General features: G+C 46.3%; 1 protein-coding gene across 6 annotated transcripts in view; it reads right to left on the minus strand.

The window, feature by feature from the left end:
* The window catches only part of GATAD2A (GATA zinc finger domain containing 2A), a 66,175-nt gene extending 42,586 nt beyond the window's left edge, over positions 1 to 23,589 (minus strand). Inside the window, exon 1 of one of the 6 annotated variants that reach the window (XM_040417412.1) lies at positions 23,311 to 23,589. In XM_040417412.1, coding sequence (XP_040273346.1) covers positions 23,311 to 23,391 — 81 coding nt within the window. In that variant the 5' untranslated portion in view covers positions 23,392 to 23,589. The other 5 variants (XM_040417407.1, XM_040417408.1, XM_040417410.1 and 2 more) reach the window with 5 other exon arrangements.
* Positions 23,590 to 23,869: the final 280 nt, after the last annotated feature.

Raw genomic sequence — 23,869 nt, forward strand, 5'->3', positions numbered from 1 at the left:
AAGAACTTTCATTTTCTTATGTTTGATACAATAATACTGATGAACAGGTCATCAATATCCGATTAAATGGAGTCCCACTCCCAATCAGCAGTTTTAACATTTCCTCAGAGCTTACCAAGCAAAGTGCCGTACTCTGCATAGTGGTTGTGTGTGGTATTGCAGCCCAGGCCCATTCATCTGCACACAGGCCATGTGAATGTGCTGTCACATGCCTAGTAAGAGGCCAAACAGCTGAGCGGTGGCAGTGCAGGAAGCTGCATTAAATGCCATTAAAAAGCCTGAGCATGTGGCAGCACCATTGGGTCACCTGCACATGTTACGGTTTACACACGTTTTTTTCCGTGTGTATTCTTGGAAGGAAGAACCACAACATACAGAGTAGATAAATCTCATTTACATTTTGTTAGTTTTTTCCTGCAAATGTAGATTTTGAGCAGATTTCCCTCTTTACGATACAAGGGTGAGATCTGAAGCAAAACCGGACCAAACTCACAACAAGAACCGCAACACGTGCAGAAACGCACAGGAATTTTTACTGGTTTTCTGCTTGTAAACCTGCACCTGTGTGCGAGTAGCCTTCCCCAGCTATGCCCAATATCACATAGGACAGACAAGTTGTAGTATGAGCACCCTGCAAGGTCAGTCTCATCAGCACACTGGATGCCACGTAGGGTACAACCTCACGGCGCTGCTGTATACACATTCGCCTTGGCCATTTGCCACACATGCTAGCTCTAAAAAAGAATAGAGATGTGGGAAAGAAAGAACATGAAGGATAAATTAAAGGGTTACCACAAGTCCAATTTTTGTGGTATGTACGACTTTTTGATCACGATTCAATTTTTTTGGGTTGGGTGACAAAAACACAGCAAGTCATGCATTTTTCATTCTCTCCCCCCCCCCCCCCCCCATGTAAGTCAACAGGGACGGATGCGTTTTTCACTGACAATATGGTGCAATTGAAAACGGATCCGTCCCTCATTGACTTTCAATGCAAGTCAGGACGGATCAGTTTTTACTTAGACTTTTTTTTTGAATTAATAAAGCAAACGGATCCGCTCTGCATGGATACAAGCGTTTGCATTATTGGTGCGGATCCATCTGTGCAGATACAAGACGGATCCACACCTAACGCGAGTGTAAAAGTAGCCTTATTTCAGCCTTTGGAAACTGAAACATGGCACACAGATCCCGATGAACCCATCAAAACACGTAGGTGACTTTGGCGTGAATGAAGGTGGCTGAAAGCCGTTTAACCTGTTCCACCCTGAAGGAATAACAAAGGGCATATGGAGTGAAAACACGTGTTCTATAATACATAGCTTAAGTTACCCAGCATCCTTTGCCTTCACCAGACCAGGCCCTGCGTGTCCAGGAAGTGACAGTGCAGTGCAGACAGACGGCCAGAAAGGGCGAGGGGGGATGGGCACAAGGGGGTAGGATAAAGAATACACCCAGCAGCAGCTGGATTAGGAGGGGGGGGGGGGGGGGGAAAAGAAGGTTGACAAGTGACAAAAGGAAATGTACAGATATACAAGTAGACAAAGTGAAATGACAAGGCAGCAGAAGGGTTAAACAGCCACCTCCTCCCTTGACAAAGCAGTTTTCCCAGGAGCATATATGGCGACACAGTAAAAGGGCTCTGCCTCTGTAAGCTGGACAACTAACCTGAAGACTTCAAGAAGGACATGTGAACACGTCTGCCTAACCTGAGGACACTGACTTTACAACAAAAGTTTCTTTAAATAAAATGGCTTTTAGATACTACAACTCTAAGGGCCCTATTACACCGACAGACTCAGCAGGCGATTATCAGGAGGGAAGAAGTCCTTCCCGTAGGAGACTGCTGCTATTACAACACGGCAGGGCATCACTGCGCGTGTCACAAACACATAGAAACTCCTGAACAGCAGAAAATGGCATAACAAAGAAGCATTAGCCTGACCCGACGTCAGCTTGCAAAAGATGGACATATACAGGCTTATGAATGGAGACGACCCAGGCACTCTTATTTCCAAACCCATCCATTTGAATAAACGAGTCTCAGACCATACTCATGTTGGAAATTCAGCAGACCTATCACAGTGGGTGGGATCCGTTGGGTAACGGAGGTGCCCGGCATATGCCAGTTCTCAGATGTGGACGTAGCCGTACATCACATGTGCCATTCTACAAGACAGGACAAAAAATAAAATGCCAGGTTCTAAGCTATTGTATGGAGGGGAATGGTCCACGTCGCCATGCATCCGTAAGTAGTGCTTGCAAAATGCCCGCTAATAAAATATAAGCTAAATGCATCCACTTCTCATAAATCAATTCATTACATTTAAGTGAAATCTCTCCAAAAGAAATGTAAAAGAGGTGCCAGTAGTTTGTGTTTTTCAGCAATAAAAAAAATAGCCCTCGAAAGTAGCTTGGCGTGAATGCGTACTTAAAGGGATACTCCAGCAAAATCAAAACACTGCTTCCTGGTCTGCAAATGGCTAAAAGAAATAAACAAACAATCTTATACATGCTTCCCTGATCGCCCACCACTGCCCCCCCCCCCTTCCACTCTACTGCATGCACTTTTTGCAGGACTCAGAGCAGAGTTTGCTGGAACGCTCCTTTAAAATGGGATGTACAACCATTAGGTAAAATTAAAGGGGTTTTCCAGGATTTTAATATTGACGACTGTTCCTCAAGATAGGTCATCAATATCAGATCGGCGGAGGGCCGACACCCCCGCCCATCAGCTGGATGAAGAGAAGGCTGCACTACATGTGAGCGCAGCCTTCCCATGATTGTTTACCTGGACGCTGTCGACATCACAACGGTGAGCAGGTGTAACTATAAGCAGTACTATTCACTTCTATGGGATGGCTCCTTTTTATTCACGTGTATATTACAGAAGTGAATGGGACTGCTTGTAGTTACACCTGCTCACCACCGGGATGTTGACGGCATCCAGGTAAACAATGACAGGAAGGCTGCGCTTGCATGAAGCACTGCCTTCTCTTCATCCAGCAGATGGGTGTTGGACACCCGCCAATCTGATAATGATAGGGGGGGGGGGGGGAGAATAATCATATATTTTTTTAAACTCCCACCATTCCAGAGGAGCAGTTAGGGTCCCCACTAGACCGGAAATATGCTGTTCCCTTTCACATACCCGCTGTAGTAATTCATTGGGCTTAGCAGTCACCCACACAAGACCAGCACGTGACCGCTGAGCCTCTTGCCCACCCTGTGTAATTACTTCCATCAACAACTATACACCTTCTGCCTAACAATTCTCGGTGGCTCCTCTCTTCAGTGGATGAAGATAAACTGCACTAAAATCTCAAGTGGGAAGTTGACCTAAGCCAGGGATGCACAACCTGCGGCCCTCCAGCTGTTGCAAAGCTACAACTCCCAGCCTACAGCCATCACCCTACAGCATGGTGGGAGTTGTAGTTTTACAACAGCTCAAGGGTTGCAAGTTGGGCCTTCCTGACATAAGTGATGAGGAGTCTCCATTATTGAGCTAAATGACATTTTAGCCACAGTCCACTATTAGCATCCATTCATGAGGTCACAATACTTAGTGCTCATACTAACCCGTCTCATCTCCCCTGGATTTTTTCAGCATTTCTGATAAAACATGCTAAATAATGCAGCTACTCCTTGTGTTGGTTGTGCTTGGAGAGCGTCCCATGACTACACCACCTGTTCTACCAAGTATTACTTTCTCACATCACCCACACTTTGTAAGCTAGAGCACAGAATGGTGATCACATATTTAACACTTCACCTCCATGTTCCTTACTATAGAAAAAAACATCCCCACCCCCCTCCTTACTTCAATGAGGTATACAGCTAAATCACTACAACCTTCATTGACAGCGGCACCCATCCAGGGGAGGGATTTATTAGGCAGAAGGTGTATAGTTGTTGACGTATTCAAAGTGGGACAAAAAATAAAAATGAAAAAAAAAAGTTTTCTGGTATTTAAATACTGATGGCATATCCTCAGGATGGTTCATCAATATGGGAACAAACCCCCAACGATAATCTGTTTTGGGTTACCACCAGCACTGGAAGTGAAGCAATGGACAGAAGGCACTGTGTACTTTCCAGCACCAGTACAGCAAGTCAGTTCCCACTTATTAGAATAGGGATTGAGCCAAGTATGACCACTACATGGGTGGACAGAACCGCCTGCTTCCAGTGCTAGCAGCTGTGTGAAAACGCTGATCACAAGGGATGCAGGTTGTTGGACCCTTAGCGATCAGAGGTTGATGACCTATCCTGAGGATAGACCATCAAGTACTAAAACTTTTCAGTGTGGATTTATGTGCATTTCTGCAGCAGACCACCAAAATCCACTGTCTACTTGCAGATTTGATGCTGTTTTGCCACAGATCTCACCTTCCATTGAAAAGGGTGAAATCTGCAGCTAAAACCACAAACATAATTGACATGCTGTTTATTTTGAAATTGGTGCGGCAGGTCAATTCCTGCATGGAAAAAAATCTGCAAAGTGTACTTGAGAGTCGCGTTGTCCAGATCAGTCGTGCACTCCATTTGCTGGAATTACACGCCGGATCCGGAAAAAAGCAAGTGAACTGAAAGCATTTGAAGACGGATCCGTCTTCAAAATGCGTTCAGTGTTACTATGGCAGCCAGGACGCTATTAAAGTCCTGGCTGCCGTAGTAGTGGGGAGCAGTATACTTACAGTCCGTGCGGCTCCCGGGGCGCTCCAGAATGACGTCAGAGCGCCCCATGCGCATGGATGACGTGCCATGCGATCAAGTCATCCATGCGCGTGGGGCGCCCTGACGTCACTCTGGAGCGCCCCGGGAGCCGCACAGACAGTAAGTATACTGCTCCCCCGCTCCCCACTACACTTTACCATGGCAAACAGGACTTTAGCGTCCTGGCAGCCATGGTAACCATTCAGAAAAAGCTAAACGTCGGATCCGGTAATGCGCCGAAAAGACGTTTAGCTTAAGGCCGGATCCGGATTAATGCCTTTCAATGGGCATTAATTCCGGATCCGGCCTTGCGGCAAGTGTTCAGGATTTTTGGCCGGAGCAAAAAACGCAGCATGCTGCGGCATTTTCTCCGGCCAAAAAACGTTCCGGTCCGGAACTGAAGACATCCTGAACGGATTTCTCTCCATTCAGAATGCATGGGGATAATCCTGATCAGGATTCTTCCGGCATAGAGCCCCGACGACGGAACTCTATGCCGGAAGAAAAGAACGCAAGTGTGAAAGAGCCCTAAACTCTACCGATATTGTAACACACTGCTCACGTATTCCGCAAAGTGTGCAGGGAACCTGTCACCTCCAAAAACCATCCCAAGCCGCCAGCAGTACCTGCGTGTAACCAGCAGAGCGTTTCCGACGATAATTTTCATCCTGAAGGCAGATGCGGCTAAAGCTCAGAAAACGTTCTTTTATCCCCTGCCGACGCACTTCTCTAGTCATGATTGAAGTCAAGATAACCACACCCCCTTCCCTGTGACTGACAGCACTTAGGCAGAGAGTTCGGCAAAGGCAGGAGAACTGTCAGTCAGTCGCAGGGAAGGGGGTGTGGTTATCTTGACTTCAAGCATGACTAGAGAAGTTTGTCGGCAGGGGATAAAAGAACGTTTTCTGAGCTTTAGCCGCATCTGCCTTCGGGAAGAAAATGATAGTCGGAAACACACTGCTGGCTACTGTCAGGTACGGCTGGCGGATTGGGCTGGTTTTTGGAGGTGACAGGTTCCCTTTAAGAATCTGATAGAATTTGACAGTGGCCTAATTGTGATGGTTAGACAACTGGGTTAGATTATCTGCAAAATTGCAGTGTTCCCAGCATGCAGCAGTTAATACTAGGGATAAACTGATATTGATTTTTTAGAGTTAATAGCCGATAATTTATACCGATATTCTGTGCATTTTCATTTTTTTAAAAATAAACTAAAAATTCCTACACAAATCTGCTTAAAATGAACATGTTTATTGTTAACGTGTAGCTTTTTTTTTTGGTAAATCTTTCTTTCATTTATACTTAATATTTTATTTTATTTTTTTAAACTAACTTTTAGCCCTCTTATGGGCTAGAGCCCTTGTCCTATTTACCATAATAAATCTCTATTAGGGTGAATAGGACTTCATACTCTCCCTGCTGCCCTGGGCTTTGTGCACACAGCAGCAGGGAGCTGACCATGGCAGCCAGGGCTTCAGTAGCGTCCTGGCTGCCATGGTAACCGATCAGAGCCCCAGGCTTACACTGCTGTGGCTATGATCAGAAGCTGCCACTAATGAGGAGGAGGGAACCCTGTGGCCACTGCCACCATCGATTAAATACTGGGGGGAGGCAGCGCACTGCGCCACCAATGTTTTTAATACTGGGGTTGGGTGGTGGTGGTGGGGGGTGCACTGCACCACCAATGAAGATAACTCACCCATTCATTCAGATACAGGAGGCGGGAGCTGCCTGCAGAATCCTATAGCCGCACCTGACCTCTATAAGCGGTAGCTGCGATCCGCGGCAGATGGCAGCTACCGCTTATAGAGGTCAGGTGCGGCTATATGATTCTGCAGGCAGCTCCCGCCTCCTGTTGAATTTGAATGGAGTGAGTTAACATCATTGGTGGCACAGTGACCAGAGCCGCTCCCCTTCTCCTCTCACTGGCGGCAGCAGCGGTACAGGGGGGAGGGAGACACTTCTGCCTTCTCCCCTGTGCTGCTGAGGGAACACTGATCGCGCTGACAGCAGCGCAATCCTTGTTCCCGATTAGTTACCGGCAAAATAGATTCCGATAACTTTGAAAATGCTGAATATCGGCTGATAATATCGTTAAAACCGATAATCGGTCGATCCCTAGTTAATACTTACCAAAAGTGATCCAAGGAAAGACAACCACTGAGAGGATGAAAGCACCCATGGGGAGTGAGGACTAGCCCAGATGCCACAGAAGAAGTTACTGGGGGAAAGAAAGATAAAAGAACAGTCCACTGCAGTCTGCGACATGAGGGACAGCCCTAAAGTGTTTGTACAGTGATCCCTCAAGATACAATGGCCTCAGGATACAATATTTTCGACATACAATGGTCTTTTCTGGGCCATTATAAGTAGACTCAAGATACAATGTCTCAGACTCATCCATCAAATCAAGGCCACTTGCTGGATTAGTTACTAGTTAGCAGCTTATTCTTGAGTTATATGAAAGGACTTGTTTTATCTTAGTTAACTACTTATTTTTCTTAAATCTTCATTTTCTCTCATCTTGGATGGGATTTTGGGGCTTTGGGACAGATAATGGTTTCAACATACAATGGTCGTCCTGGAACCAATTAATATTGTAACTTGAGGGGCCACACTGTATTCTGAATCGATGTCGCAGAAGGATCGGGTATACTGAATTATAAACGCCCAATCCCTTTGATCTCCACGGACATGAGTCACAACTGGAGGTGTCTGGCGGCCGCTCTCTCCTCTCCCTATAGAGCACACATACACAAATTGGATGAAGTCAGGAGAGAAGTCGCCATCAGACCGAATTAGCGCTGGACTGACCACTACTGAAAGTGTATGGGCACCCTGACAGCGAGTACATTGCATTCAGTCATCAGACAACATGCTGGGGGTCAATTTAATAAAAAGCCAAACGACGGTACCTTCACACCAGCGTTTTTCTTTTCCGGTATTGAGTTCCGTCATGAGGGCTCAATACCGGAAAATAACTGATCAGTTTTATCCTAATGCATTCTGAATTGAGAGCTTTCCATTCAGTATGCATCAGGATGTCTTCAGTTCAGTCACTGTACGGTATTTTGGCCAGAGAAAATACAGCAACATGCTGCAGTTTTCTCTCCGGCCAAAAATCTTGAACACTTGTCGGAATGCCGTTTCCATTGAAATGTATTAATGCCAGATCCAGTACTAAGTGTTCCGGAAAACCGGATCTGGTTTCCCAATCTGCGTATGCGCAGACCTTTTAAAAACGCGAAAGAAAAAAAAGAAAAAATACCGGATCAGTTTGTCCAGATGACAACCGGAAATATGGATCCGGTTTTGCAATGCATTTATCAGATGGACCCGCATCCGTCTCTCAAATGCATCCAGATTGATGGAGCCAGCAGGCAGTTCCGGCGATGTAACTGCCTGCTGGAATCCTCTGCCGCAAGTGTGAAAGTACCCTAAACCTAATGCTGGCCCATGTTCAGCTGTCCAAACTATCGCACAAAGGGTACACACTTTAGAGAAAGAATAAGCTCCTGCCAGACATGGCACCGTTCATGGAGGACACGTGTCCAAGAAGTGATGTGCCACTTGAGGACATGTCACCGCTGAGGCCAGTCATTTGCTACAGCGTCTGTCTGGAAGTTTACAGGACAAGGATTGGAAGACTGCAGAAGAGCCAGAACATCGCCTAAACAGGATTTTCTTCAACGGGTACAAAAGGCTACTAGTGAAAGGAAAAGTACAAAAAGCTGCCCAATCCCTTTAATATCACTTGTGGTGGTGGTGCTGCAGGAAGTCACATTGTTACAGCCAGGTTTCCCCACAGACTACCACTGGATCCTAGCAGGGGGACACGTGGAGGTCAGCTTATTGTCAAGAGACTTTTCTCAAAGCAGACAAACCCTTTAACCAAGCATTTGCACTTCACAAAACTGGTCTTGGGGAGGAAAATAAGATACATGCTCCTCTGAAGCATGATTATGTCCAATGCTCAGTTAGGATGGTGTCACACAGCTTTCTGTGGCATTTTTAATGCCGTTTTCTGAGCCAAAGAGTTGGATAAGAAATATAAGGAGGTTGTCTTCTCCTTCCGTCCGGATCCACTTCTGGTTTACAGCCGCATCAAGCAAGGGCATGTCCTTCCTTGGTGCGGTGTCAGAACGGACGCTGCTGGAAGTCACAGTGGGCACTCAAGCTGAAAAACTGCAGGAGACTCTGCCGCGGAACACAAAGATTTTGCCTTCCCAGAGTCTTAGGCCAAGTGGCCTGGGAAACATGCTCTGTAAGACAAGAACTCGCAGCAACACAAGTTATTATGATGCCGTGATTTCAGCTCCAGGAAATGCAGCCCCCACGCAGATTCCGTTTCCCAGACAAACCACTCTTGTGTGAAAGTAGCCAGGATTTACACTGGACCTGTAGCCCAAATTAGAATTTCTGCTGTAGACTTAAAGACTTGTGCAGAAACCTCATCAAATGACTATGCTGCAGATTGTAAAAACCACAGCTAGGTCAATATCTCACACACATATGTGAGCAGGATCTAAAATACCCCATGCTCTGCCGTCAGTGTGTGATAACCCCCGAGTCCAATTTTAACAAAAACAGGCCGATCATGCAGTGATGTAAACTTGTGACATGCTGGTGATCTGGTAGACCAGCGGCCTGAAGCTGATGACACAGGAAGTGGATCTCAGACAAACCAGAACCGCGGATGCAGAGCACTGCCATTCCTTAGACAGAATGAAAACATAAAGACAAAAAACACAAAAGAAACAGCCAAGATAAAAAATAAAAATAAAAACTCTAGACCTAGAGACAAGTTACAAGAGCAGCACAGGTACACTGCACACAGTGATCTCAGGTACTGTCTGCATTTGGGTTCACTGGTCAAGAGCCAATCTTTGGAAATAAAGTAATCCGCCAAATTCTCCATATCTGGACATTTCACACAACAATAACCTATGGAAGTGTGCGTGAGATAACCTGGAGGTTTCCCTGAGCACCCTGCCATACCCAATACAGTCCTACGGGAACAGCATAAATAAAGTTAAGGGCACACAACACAAATGTAGTAGTAACCTGGGTCACATGTCACAAGAAGAACATGCAGACATCACCCCATCTGTTTGTACAGCACATACAAGGTGCAGGTTGCTGATGCACCTCTCACAGCAGGAAGGCCAGAAATCTGAAGGAGGAGGAGGGACTCTTATTCTGACAGTGAGCAGGCTAGCAGGCACAGATGTGCATCTTGTAAGATATAAAGATGGCCTGTCCTCTACTGGGCTGAGCTCCACGTACAACACCCATACACCTACTACAGGCCACACAGCCCCCTCCTCCCGCTGGACAGACAGCTGAAACAGCAACTATTTACCCACACTGACTGGCAGCCCATGCCAAGGAGGACCACAGGGGTTCAGACCCCACATAGCCTTTGACCCGGTACCCACCTAACTGTGACAATGAAAGTCAAGAAAAGGGGGGCAGCGGTGTTCCGCTCCGCAGCCAAAATTGTAGCCGCCCCCCCCCCCCCCCCCCATCGGGTATAAAGGGAAAACTTCTGGGGACTTCTCTTCCACTGCGGCGACTGATCATAAAGCACAAGTCCCCGGACGATTCCCACCTCCCCAGAGGCATCTGCTCCCTCCAGCAACCCCTCCCTTTAACCCTTCCTACGCCGGACCCGGGGGCGCACAAGGAGCGTGACCCCACGTCTTCCTAAAGGGGACTTCCAAGTAGGTTGCGGGGAGACTGCTGACCAGCGCTCCCTCCCCCACCTCAGAGACATGTAATAATAGGATAACCGGAAGAGAAGCCACATTCACAACTAGATGCGATCGCCTAACCTCCAGCAACTTCTACCTTCACCCAAGATCCCACACGAAGACCAGGGGCATACCTATCGCCAGAGAGGACCAGCGACCCGGAGAGCGGGGTTCCGTGGATAACTGGGGGATAATGAATCTTCTCCACCCCTCCCCCACCTGTGAGGAGGAGCATCTGACTCATTAAATAAAATAATAAATACTACAACTTTTCAATCGGATCGCCAAACAACCACACAGCACAAACTTTCAGCCCAGTAGTCCCACCATGCCCCACTTACAGTGTCACCGGGGGGCTAGAAGGGGCCAGGCCGGCTGAGGCCTCTCTCGCCGGGTCCCTGTACACACGGATCCCCGGTAGTCCTGGCCTCTGCTCACGTTGCCAAATAATGCGCCTCTTACACATGGAGGCTCCAGCCGCCTCCTGTCGCGCATGCGCACCGGCCCTTTAATCCACACTACCCTAAACTGGGCGAGGGAAGCGGGGTCTTAAAAGGAAACAACCGCGTGAATGTAAGTCTGGTGTAAGTGTGCCCGGGAAAACATGTTGGCAGAGCACAGATTGCAAGCTCACTGCTCCCACCCCCGGGAACAAGCCTATACAGGCACCCTGAGCACTTGGACTTCTGATGTAGTGCATCTGCCCACCTCACCCACCAAGTCTCATCACATCGTCCACAATGGGAAGGTTGGAACACCCATCCCTGCTGACTTTACTATGGAAACCTCAGCCTTTCAAGTGGATCCGCCTGCCCTTTACCTTGCTCTGGGCAATAAATGGTTAATAATCCAACAAGGCGTTTCCTCAAGGAAGTGACATCTACTGTAATTTATAAGACTGGCCTGGCCTGTTCCAGATAATCTGGACCCGGGTGATGTGTGCAAAGACATTGCCAGAAGAAGCAGACCTTTTACCTGTGTGGACCTCTGCTTATAGATGGCCAAAGTGGGCGGAAAGTAGAGGTCAGAGCAGGGGCACACATCCCAACACCAGAAACTGGTCTGGCTCCTCTGCCAGCAGAGCACATGAAGGGGGCTGCTGTTACACCCCCATTACTAACCAAATGCAAAGATATTCAGATTTTTACCTGTCAAAAATGATGGAAGAAATGCTGCTTTTATTTGGCTAATCTGCGCTTTTTGCATACAGTGTTTTACCCCTAGTGATTTCGTCTTGGCTTTTTCAGGTGTTTTGTCACCACCTTCTCTATAGGGGAAAATGACAACAGCTCCAGCATCTTTAAAAAGAAGCCAGAAAGAAGAAAAAAAAAAAAAAAAAACAGTAGTAAAATGCCCTGGTGTGTCCTGAATTTTTTATTTCTCATTGTCCATCTGGGGGAAAGCACCAAGTTACATACATACTTTCCCAGCATCGATAACTGATGTTCTGTGCAGCCAATCACTGGCCTCAGCAATATGCTGGATGTCACTCCTGAGGCCAGTTAGTAGGGCTACTTTCACACTAGCGTTTTAGTTTTCCGGTATTGAGATCCGTCATAGGGGCTCAATACTGGAAAAAAAAAACACTTCAGTTTTGTCCCCATTCATTGTCAATGGGGACAAAACTTAACTGAACAGAACGTAATGCTCCAAAATACATTCCGTTCAGTTGCATTCCCATACCAGAGAGCAGTTACTGATAGTTGTACACTTGGGAGGTGTTATCAGTGATTGATAGAATTCTCTGTGTAAGGGCTTGTTCACATAACCGTGCCATGTTTTGCAGTCTGCAAATTGCGGATCTGCAAAAAACGGATGCCGCCCGTGTGCCTTCCGAAATTTGCGGAACAGAACAGGAGGCCCACTATAGAGATGCCTATTCTTGTCTGCAAAACGGACAAGAATAGGACATGTCTCATAATTTTTGCAGGATCACGGAACAGAGCAACGGATGCGGACCGCACATGGAGTGCTGTCCGCATCTTTTGCAGACCCACTGAAATGAATGGTTCCGTATACGGAATGCAAAAAACGTTTGTGTGAATGAACCCTAAGTGTGTATACATAGATAGCTGTAAGTCACTCAGATGTACACGGGGGAGGAATTATCAGTGATTGATAGCATTCTCTGTGTAAGGCCTATTGCACACGACCGTATGGCTTTTTCAGTATTTTGCGGTCCGCAAAAAATATGGATGACATCCGTGTGCATTCCATATTTTGCAGAACGGAACAGCTGGCCCCTGATAGAACAGTACCATCCTTGTCCGTTATGCTGACAATAATAAGACATGTTCTATCTTTGAACGGAAATGGAATGCATACGGAGTACATTCCGTTTTTTTGCAGACCCACTGAAATGAATGGTTGTGTATACGGAATGCAAAAAACGTTTGTGTGAATGAGCCCTAAGTGTGTATACATAGATAGCAGTCAGTCAGATAGTTGTACATGGAGGAGGTGTTATCAGTGATTGATAGCATTCTCTGTGCAAGTGTGTATACATATATAGCTGTGGTCTTAACCACCTCCCTTCACACTAACGCCGAAAGGAGTCATTGCTGCGGCGCTCCCAGGTCACACTAACGCCGATTGGCGCCATCTCGCGTGAGCCGAGATTTCCTGTGAACGCGCGCACACAGGCACGCGCGGTAAGCGAGTGGATCTCCAGCCTGCCAGTGGCGATCGTTCGCTGGCAGGCTGGAGATGCGATTTTTTTAACCCCTAACAGGTATATTAGACGCCGTTTTGATAACAGCGTCTAATATACCTGCTACCTGGTCCTCTGGTGGTCCCTTTTGCTTGGATCGACCACCAGAGGACACAGGCAGCTCAGTAATAAGTAGCACCAACCACCACTACACTACACCCCCCCCCCCCCCCCATCACTTATTAACCCCTGATCACCCCATATACACTCCCTGATCACCCCCCTGTCAGGCTCCATTCAGACGTCCGTACGTTTTTTACGGATCCACGGATCGGATCCGCAAAACACATACGGACGTCTGAATGGAGCCTTACAGGGGGGTGATCAATGACAGGGGGGTGATCACCCCATATAGACTCCCTGATCACCCCCCCCCCCCCGTCATGCTACTTTCAGACGTCCGTATGTGTTTTGCGGATCCGATCCATGTATCCGTAAAAAACATATGGACGTCTGAATGGAGCCTTACAGGGGGCTGATCACCCCATATACACTCCCTGATCACCCCCTGTCATTGATCACCCCCCTGTAAGGCTCCATTCAGACTTTTTTGGCCCAAGTTAGCGGAAATTGTTTTTTTTTTTTTTTTCTTACAAAGTCTCATATTCCACTAAATATTGAAATCAAAATATTTCTATGAACTCGCCATGCCCCTCATTGAATACCTTGGGGTGTCTTCTTTGCAAAATGGAGTCACATGTGGGGTAATTACCGTATATAGTCAAGTATAAGCCGAGGCCCCTAATTTTACCCCAAAAAATGGGAAAAATGATTGACTCGAGTATAAGACTAGGGTTGGAAATGCAGCAGCTACTGGTAAATTTCATTATGTGTATATAATGCACACACTCTACATTATATATACACACACACACACACACACATCTGCAAGAGGGTGACTCAGATTGATGGGAGTCTGACTCTGACAGGCCCAATAAGCATATTTAGAGTGTATATATATATATATATATATATATATATATATATATATATATATATATATATATATATACATACATACATACATACATACACAGTACAGGTCTTATCAAGTGTATTAAAATAATCTAAGTATCCCCCCTGTCCACCTTATAAATACCGAAAACTAAAGTTTTATAACCTGCTTGTCTCGCCTCCAATCTGCCCATGGGGCGGCGTTTCATCTCAAAATGCGCCCAGCCAGCCGCTCCCAACTGCCGTTCTGAAGCCCCGCCCATCAATATTCACTTCGCTGGGCGGCGGCTACAACTCTCCCCGACTCAAGATCCTGCGCATGGCCAATTCAATCCTCTGGGCACGTCCTCCGTCTAATCTTCAGCGCATGCGCCAGGCCGGGGTCACATAGCGCCTGCGTACAGAAAGTCTGCGTCTTAGAGGCCACTGCAGCCTCTGCTTTATGCACATGCGCCGGGCACTTGAGTCGGGGAGAGTTGTAGCCGCCGCCCAGCGAAGTGAATATTGATGAGCTGGGCAGGGCTTCAGAACAGCTGGATTCTTATTGGGCCTGTCAGTGTCCCTTTAACAGAGGTGCCGCGCGGATGTGCTGGGAGCTGACCGGAGCAGCTGTAAAAGGTAAGTAACAGCTTCTCCGGCCCCCAACATGGCATGGTCTGTATTATGGAAATGTAAGTTGCCATAATACAGACCTAGACTCGAGTATAAGACGAGGGGGCTTTTTGAGCACAAAAATATGTGCCAAAAAACTTGTCTTACACTCGAGTATATACGGTATACTGCCCCTGCATTTTAGGGGCCCTTAAGCGTGAGAAGAAGTCTGGGATCCAAATGTCTAAAAATGCCCTCCTAAAAGGAATTTGGGCCCCTTTGCGCATCTAGGCTGCAAAAAAAGTGTCACATCTGGTATCGCCGTACTCAGGAGAAGTTGGGGAATGTGTTTTGGGGTGTCATTTTACATATACCCATGCTGGGTGAGATAAATATCTTGGTCAAATGCCAACTTTGTATACAAAAAAAAAAAAAAAGGGAAACGTTGTCTTTTGCCGAGATATTTATCTCACCCAGCATGGGTATATGTAAAATGACACCCCAAAACACATTGCCCAACTTCTCCTGAGTACGGAGATACCACATGTGTGACACTTTTTTGCAGCCTAGGTGGGCAAGGGGGCCCACATGCCAAAGAGCACCTTTAGGATTTCACAGGTCATTTTTTTTACACATTTTGATTTCAAACTACTTCCCACACATTAGGGCCCCTAAATTGCCAGGGCAGTATAACTACCCCACAAGTGACCCCATTTTGGAAAGAAGACACCCCAAGGTATTTCGTGATGGGCATAGTGAGTTCATGGAAGTTTTTATTTTTTGTCACAAGTTAGTGGAATATGAGACTTTGTAAGGAAAAAAAATATATAAAATCATTTTCCGCTAACTTGTGACAAAAAAATAAAAAGTTCTATGAACTCACTATGCCCATCAGCGAATACCTTAGGGTGTCTACTTTCCGAAATGGGGTCATTTGTGGGGTTTTTCTACTGTCTGGGCATTGTATAACCTCAGGAAACATGACAGGTGCTCAGAAAGTCAGAGCTGCTTCAAAAAGCGGAAATTCACATTTTTGTACCATAGTTTGTAAACGCTATAGCTTTTACCCAAACCATTTCTTTTTTACCCAAACTTTTTTTTTTTATCAAAAGACATGTAGAACAATAAATTTGGAGAAAAATTTATATATGGATGTCGTTTTTTTAAAAAAAAAATTACAACTGAAAGTGAAAAATGTCATTTTTTTGAAAAAAAAATAAATAAATAAAAATCGGTAAATCTCGATTAACCACAAAAAAAGTAAAAATGTCAGCAGCAATGAAATACCAGCAAATGAAAGCTCTATTAGTGAGAAGAAAAGGAGGTAAAATTCATTTGGGTGGTAAGTTGCATGACCGAGCAATAAACCGCTAAAGTTGTGGAGTGCCGATTTGTAAAAAAGGGCCTGGTCACTAGGAGGGTATAAACCTGTGGTCCTTAAGTGGTTAAAGGGGGTGGGCTCGATTGGGACATTGATGGCATATCGCTAGCATATGCCATCAGTCAGATAGGAGCAGGTCCCAGACATGGAACCTGTACCTAACTAGAGAATCTCCAAGAAGTGAAGGAGAGCACACCGCACACAAAGAGCATTTCCTCTATTAATTGATGTGTGAATTCCAAAAATAGCTGAACAAGCACTATGACTAATATGAAGTATTTACCTTTTTCATAAAGAAGGTCTGCAGCAGCCATGCCTAGGTTTAACTGAGCAATACACACTGCAGAGTACTACAAGTCAGTGAACTGGTTAGTAATGGAGAAAGAATCATTTACAAAGGCAAGATAACGGACATTCTCTGTAGTAGTGATGGACAATGCCCAATCAGAAAGTGACGGTTGTTCACACTTTATGTACAGACACATCAATAGAACTGTGCTGCACAAGTCACACCAGAGCCAGGTTTTTTTTAGCTTTTTTTCCAGTTATTACTATGAAAATATGTCTGGACACCCCTACCTTTTTTAGGTCTTGGACATCCCCTTTAAAAGGCGTTTTCCGGGACTAAAGTTCTCTGCATAGGTCATCAGTATCTGATCGGCAGGGTCCGAATTTCGGGACCCCTGCCAATAAGCTGTTTGAGAAGGCAGTGCTTGCAGTAGTGTCACGGCTTTCTCTCAGCTTTTCCTAGGCCATGTGATGACACGCCTAGGAGCAGCTAAGCCCCATAGAAGTGAATAAATAGGGCAGAGCACAATACCAAGCCCAGCGCTGATTGGCGGCGGTCCCAGGTGTCAGAGCCCCACTGATTAGAGGATAGGTCATCAGTATCTAAAGTCTTGGAAAACCCCTTTAATTGAGAAGGCATGATGAGGTGGGAGTGCTCTGTGGCATGACATCAATCATCTAAAATAGGTCCAGACATTGAAAGATGTACGAGTGCCATGTACAGTGGTCCCTCAAGTTACAATATTAATTGGTTCCAGGACGACCATTGTATGTTGAATAATTGGTTCCAAAGCCCCAAAATGTCATCCAAGATCAGAGAAAATGAAGATTTAAGAAAAATAAGCAGATAACTAAGACAGATAAAACAAGTCCTTACATATAAAAGTCAGTAATAGCTGCTAACTAGTAACTAATCCAGCTATTTCACCAGAGAAGAGACCTTGATTGGTTGGATCTGAGTGAGACATGGTATGTTGAGTCTGGTTTCAACTTACGATAGAAACATAGAAACCTAGAATGTGTCGGCAGATAAGAACCATTTGGCCCATCTAGTCTGCCCAATATACTGAATACTATGAATAGCCCCTGGCCCTATCTTATATGAAGGATGGCCTTATGCCTATCCCATGCAGGTCAGAAAAGACCATTGTATGCAGAAAATATTGTATCCTGAGGGATCACTAATTCAAAATAAGAAGATAAAGTATAAAAGGCGTTGTCTTAGGCCTCATTCACACGTACGTGTCCATGATGACAGTGACAAGATGGTCAGTGGTTCATACATGAAGATGTCCGTGAAGGACCCATCTTTGGTCTGCATGTGTTTTTTGCCCTGTGTGTGTCATCCGTATACCACAGACAAAGCGCAAAACACGGAAACTGGCCGTGTGTATTCTGCTAATCAGCACATCGTGCAAAACAGACAGCATTGTGTGCTGTCTGCATCTTTTGCAGCCCCCATTGAATCGAATGGGTCCACATCCAATCCACAAAAAGTGCAGACCCAATGCAGATGGAAAAGATGGTTGTGTGAATGCCCCTTAGCTTTCCCTTGTGATGACTCCAACGATCAGCTTTATGTCTTACCATCAACTGTCAATTTTAACATGACACGTTCCTTCATGGCGCAGTCTAGCAGCCAGCCTGCCAACTGCAGCTCTGCCACCCATTCAAAACCTTGGGAGGCAGATACCAGGCGGCCCCCACCAGTATTCTGGTTCAATATCAGCACCAAAATTCCTACAGAAAATGTCAGTGTGAATCAGCCCTAAGGCCTCTTTCACACGGGCGTCCCAGATTTGCCCCAGGTGCGTCGCGTGTGCATTGCGGAAAAAATGCGCGAGTAGGCAAGCAGTTGAAGTCAGTTTTGACTGCAATTGCGTTCCGATGTTTAGTTTTTATTGCGCGGGTGCAATGCGTTTTGCACGCACGTGAGAAAAAAAACGGATTGTGGTACCTAGACCCGAACCCGGACTACTTCACTAAAGTTCAGGTTTGGGTTAGGTGTTCTATTCATTTTATTATTTCCCTTATAACATGGTTATAAAGAAAAATGGCATTCTTAATACAGAATGCTTACAAAAATGTCAATTGGGGTGTTAAAATAAATAAAAATTAACTCACCTTATCCAATTGATCGCGCAGTCGGCATAGGCTTCTTTCAGGACCTGCGCTGACGTCACCGCGTTCACCACGTGGTGACGTCAGCGCAGGTCCTCAAAGAAGAGGATGTCGGCTGCGCGAACAAGTGGATGAGCATTCTGTATCAAGAATGCTATTATTTTGCCTTATAGCCATGTTATAAAAGGGAAAATAATACAGTGAATAGACTTAAATGGGGTCCGGGGTTGCTCATCCCTATCATCTCCTAGCAACCATGCATGAAAATCACACCGCATACGCGCTTGCTTGCGGATGCTATGCGATTTTCACGCAAACCCATTCATTTCTATGGGGCCTGCGTTGCGTGAAAAAAACGCAGAACATGCTGCGATTTTCACGCAACGCACAAGTGATGCGTGAAAATCACCGCTCATCTGCACAGCCCCATTGAAGTGAATGGGTCCAGATTCAGTGCTGGTGCAATGCGTTCATTTTATGCACATACAGATATCACAAAGGACATACAGGTATGCATGACTGGGCATTGCTGGTACTTTTTTTTGTTTGTTTGTTTGTTTTTTCTTAGCATTTTTTGGTGGTAAAAACCCACCAGCTACAGATACCTGCTGAAGTTCTGTCGGAAATATAAATCCCAGGACACAAAAGCATTTTTTTTCTCTTGCTACTGGCTTTTTTGTTCATTAGGTTGACTTTTTGTTGTCTTTCTTGCTTCTGTATGGGGGTCATTTACAAAGACCAGCGTTTTAGGCCGGTCTTCGATTCCTCTCTGCATTAATTTGAGCCAGGTCTGTGTGAAAAACACACAACATAGAACATGCTGCGTTTTTTTTGAACGCAAAGATAATGCATAAAAAGCGGATTCAGTCTTGATGCTATGCGTTCACTACACACATTGCATCCGGATGGAAAACTTGCTTGTCTGAAAGGGCCCTACACTGCTTAACTAAGTACACAATTGTGGGGAAGCATTTCTTCCTGGGAATCGCCTGCTGGTCAGTGGAGGAGATACATGCAGCGATCTCCTCCACAGTGTGTGAAGGAGCTATCGCTAATGCCAGCGCTCGTCCCCATACAGAATCATTTGCAGCCAGCACAATCTACTGGCAAATGAAGATTTTGGTGTCCACATGAACTATCCTACTAGCTGATGTGGGAGCGTTCTGCTCGTTCATCGGGTAATCACCTTTACATAGGCAAAGGACTGCTAATGAGAGTTCCTACAAATGCTTGTTACTTAGCGAAGATCTGGCTGAAAAGTTGTCATAAAAAGGTTCACAAATGACCCCCGATATATTGAAAAGAACATGCCATGCTTTGGGAGTGGATCCTGCCCTGTACTCTAGACTCTGGCTTCAGAAGGCACAAAATCAGGCTTTGCGACTCTTTGGGCTCACTTGTGCAAAAGTTTAGCAACTTTTAGCATTTTTACTAGTGTTCAAGTTCGGCGTACACGGTTCGGGTTCTCTAAAGAATTGTTACAGATTCCGCTACCACAGACCATAAGTTATAGTCTGTGGTAGCGGAATTCATAACGGAATTCTTAGAGAACCCAAACCTTGTACGCAAAACTTAAAAAATAGAACTTTGCTCATCTCTAATTTTTACACCACTAACACCCCAATTTTGAAAAGTGGGTAAAGTTAGCTATGCTAAGGAGCTTCAACATTTAACCTAGAACGTTGTGGTGGTGTAGAAGACTGGAGGAGCTTTTCTAGACAAAAGTGTTCAGTATAAGGGTCCATACACACGTCCACAGAATGGGTCCACATCCGTTCTGCAAATTGGGGAACGGGTGCAGACCCATTCATTCTCTATGAGGCAGGAATGGATACAGACAGCACACAGTGTGCTGTCCGCATCCGCATTTCCAGAGCGCCCCCCCCTCCCATCTTCCGGCCCACGGCTCCGGAAAAAAATAGAACATGTCCTATACTTGTCCGCAATTGCGGACAAGAAAAGGTAGTTGTATGGCGGTGCCGGCCGTGTGTATTGCAGATCCGCAATGCACTACGGACGTGTGAATGGGACCCTAAAAAAGTATCAACTTTCTCAAACATGCGACAGCTCCAGAAAAACAGACTTCAAATAATACACCCCCCCCCCCCATAATGCTAAGATTTGCAGCACTGGACCAAAGCATGCTACACTGTGTATTTGGAGGCCGGAATTATGGTGGGGATTCCACTTCAAAAAAACTGGCGGACGTGGGGGATCCAGCTCCCATTGTTCTCAAGGGGAGCTCACTCTATCCAGCGAGACAGACTGCAAGGATTTCCCTGCCCGCCTTCTAAGAGCCCTAACTTGTGAATTTCCGTCTACATAGCCTTACGAGGGCTTATTTGTGGGACAAGTTGTAGTTTGACATGGCACCATTTAAAGTGGTTTTCCCGGAATTTTCATGTTGATGGCCTATAGTCAGGACAGGCCACCAATATGTGATCGGTGGGGGTCCGACTCCCAGCACCCCAGCCAATCAACTGTTAAAAGAGGCCGCAGCACTCCAGTGAGCGCTGTGGCCTGCTGGCAGTTTGCTATGGCAGACCCGGGAGCCTTAACAAAGACCCAGGCTGTCATAGCAACTAAGCAGAGCACCCACAATTTCACTGTTGAGGTCTGAATTACTGCAGCATCTTCGGGGTTAAATGGCCAGGAATAGCGTTATCTTCGATCCCAGTCATTGCACTAAGGCTAGGGCTACACTGACGGGCAGCAGGACAATAAGGGTACGAGTACACTACGAACAAATTATTATTTTCTTTTTTAATTGCAGTCAATAGTGTTGCATTTCGGTTGTCGCACAGAAACCCAACTTAGATCAATTTTTTGCGACACCACGACTTTTCTGCAACAAGAAGTCACAAGTCACCGTGTAGGTGGCACTTATATTACACAGCCAGCGCCCAGCACCTACCATGAATGGAGCGAGCTCAGCTTATGAGCCTGCACCATACATTTAGGGTGCTGGCACACGCAGTGCTGCAGTTTTGGTGCAGCAAAAAAAAGACGCATGTGGTTTTTGCAACAACAAACTGAATTATATTAATTACAAAACAGATTAACATTAATGTAATTGAAGTCTGCGGTGTCTCTTCCCTTGCACCATAACCGCCTGCCAGCACCCTCACAGAACACCAACGCTGTAGAGTTACTTCATGGGGTTTGTACAGATGAAAGGGGATCCCCCAAAAAAAAAAAAAAAAAAAAAAAATACTAAAAGGATCCTATATTAACTGGTTCAGTGGGCGTTCTTTCCATCGCTGCTACGTTTACGTGCCCATAGTGGGGTACAGTGGCACCTCCACATTGCAGCTATGGAACCATGGCGAGTATGGGATCCTCTCTTTTAGACTAGGGTTATTCTTTTCCGGTATTGAAATCCGGTAAAGGGTCTCAATACCAAAGAAAAAAACGCATCCGTTTTGTCCTAATGCATTCTGAATGGAAAGCAATCTGTTCAGTATGCATCAGGATGTCCTCCGTTCGGTCCCTTGTAAGGTATTTGGCCGGAGAAAATACCGCAGCTTGCCGTGTTATTTTTTCCAGGCAAAATCCCAGAACACTACCGCTCTTGCCGGCATTAATTTCCATAGAGATGTATTAATGCCGGATCCGGTACCACTTGTTCCGGGAAATTGCCGCATAGTCTGATTCGGTTTTCCGGTGTGCGCAAGAGCCGGGATATAAGAGGAGCAGGTTTTTCGCTTTTGACCTTTGAAAAAAAAATAAAAAATAATTAAATACCGGATCCGTTATTCCAGATGAGACGGGGGAAAAAAAAAAAAAAAAAAAAAAAGTTATCAGTTTGCCGGATCAGGCAGTTCCGTTAATTCTAACAACGCTACTGTGAAAGTACCCTAACCCAGTTTATCGTCTCAAACAGCCCTTTTCATTTGTGAAATCAATAGCGGGGGACAGTTTGGGAAAAGTACCGGTACTCGCTCCATATCCAGCTAATGAGCCCAAGAAGAAAAAGGTAGTCCAAGACTGCTGAAATATTAGATCCTACAGAGATGCTGAAAGAACATCAGACAGGTTTCTAAACCATGGAAGGCGACGCTCAGAAGCAGCGAGGCTCTCCCGGAAGAGCGGCATTTCAGGGCACATCCCCTGTGACTATTTGTACAGAAGCCACCTAGCTGTACAGTAAGCACATTAACCCTTCTGACAGACGTCACTGGCTGCAGCCATTTTCTAAGTATCCGGCTGGGCCAGCCCCCATTTAACAGCCACCCTGCCAATTAGTGGAGCACGGCGTTCACCTCCCAGCCACTTCTTACTACCTCCACCAAAGCTGGGCGGGGGGAGAGAGGGGCTTGTAGAAAACCCCAAAGTGTTACCTTCCAGATTTCTTTTCAACAATTACGTGAACTCCATGACTTTTCCAGCAATCCCATGGGGTCTCTGAGGCTCAGGGGAGCACACAATCTGAATAACAATAGAGGCCACACTACTGATCTCCACCCCTGGTAATGTGACCCAGTCACAAGTTCTCCAAACTTGGGCTATTAGATTGACTATTCTGCCACTAATGTGGTCCTCTCAAGGTTAGCGTGCAAGCTCTTCAGCCAAGGGACCCCTCACTACAAGGATACGCATGTATTCTACAGGAACCTTTGTACCAGAGCGCATGCTATCCCATGAGCCAGAATTGTTAGGGACCTCTGACCTCACTGAAGTGATACGGACTACTGACCCCGGGGCGTAAACGGTTAGAACCCCAAGGAGCCGTAGCGGCCCGTTGGTACGCACGGCTTTCCACAGCGTCGATAACCCCTCCGAGCTCCAGACCTCACCTCAGCAGGGGGACATGGCTCCTCCCCCGAGTCCGGCCGCAAGAAGGACTCCGTGTCGGCGGCTGGGGTCGACTGGGCCATAAAAGCCTGCACCTCCACGGTGGCTTCCAGCGCCGTATCTTCGAAGGGAACTTCCGAGCACACGAACAGAGCACTCCGCCGAGCCGAAATTACCGCTTTAAAGCCGGCTTCACGGTTGCTAGGCAGAAAACTGCGCCGGCGCCACGCTTCCGTGTAGCTGCTGTGTGACTGACAGGAAGGAGAACCAACCACACTAAGCTGGGGGTATGGAAGAGCTATGGAGCTATTACACTGAAGGCTGGAGCTGGCCGGAGGGCGGAGCGTGTGTAGTCAGCATGGTGGGGCGGGCAGGATTCTAGTTCCACAAATTAGAATATTCGCCGCTCTGAAAACCCGAGCGACCACTCGAAGGCAGAGGCTTCAGCCCCGCCCCATTCGAATGCTCCACTCCAGAGCCGTAGCGCCATTCATGGGGAGGAGTTTCAACCGCACTCATGTGCTTTCCAATTAGAAAAATTCCTGCGCACCGTTCTAGTCC

Source organism: Bufo bufo, chromosome 2 (assembly GCF_905171765.1).
Source record: "Bufo bufo chromosome 2, aBufBuf1.1, whole genome shotgun sequence".
Taxonomy (NCBI): domain Eukaryota; kingdom Metazoa; phylum Chordata; class Amphibia; order Anura; family Bufonidae; genus Bufo; species Bufo bufo.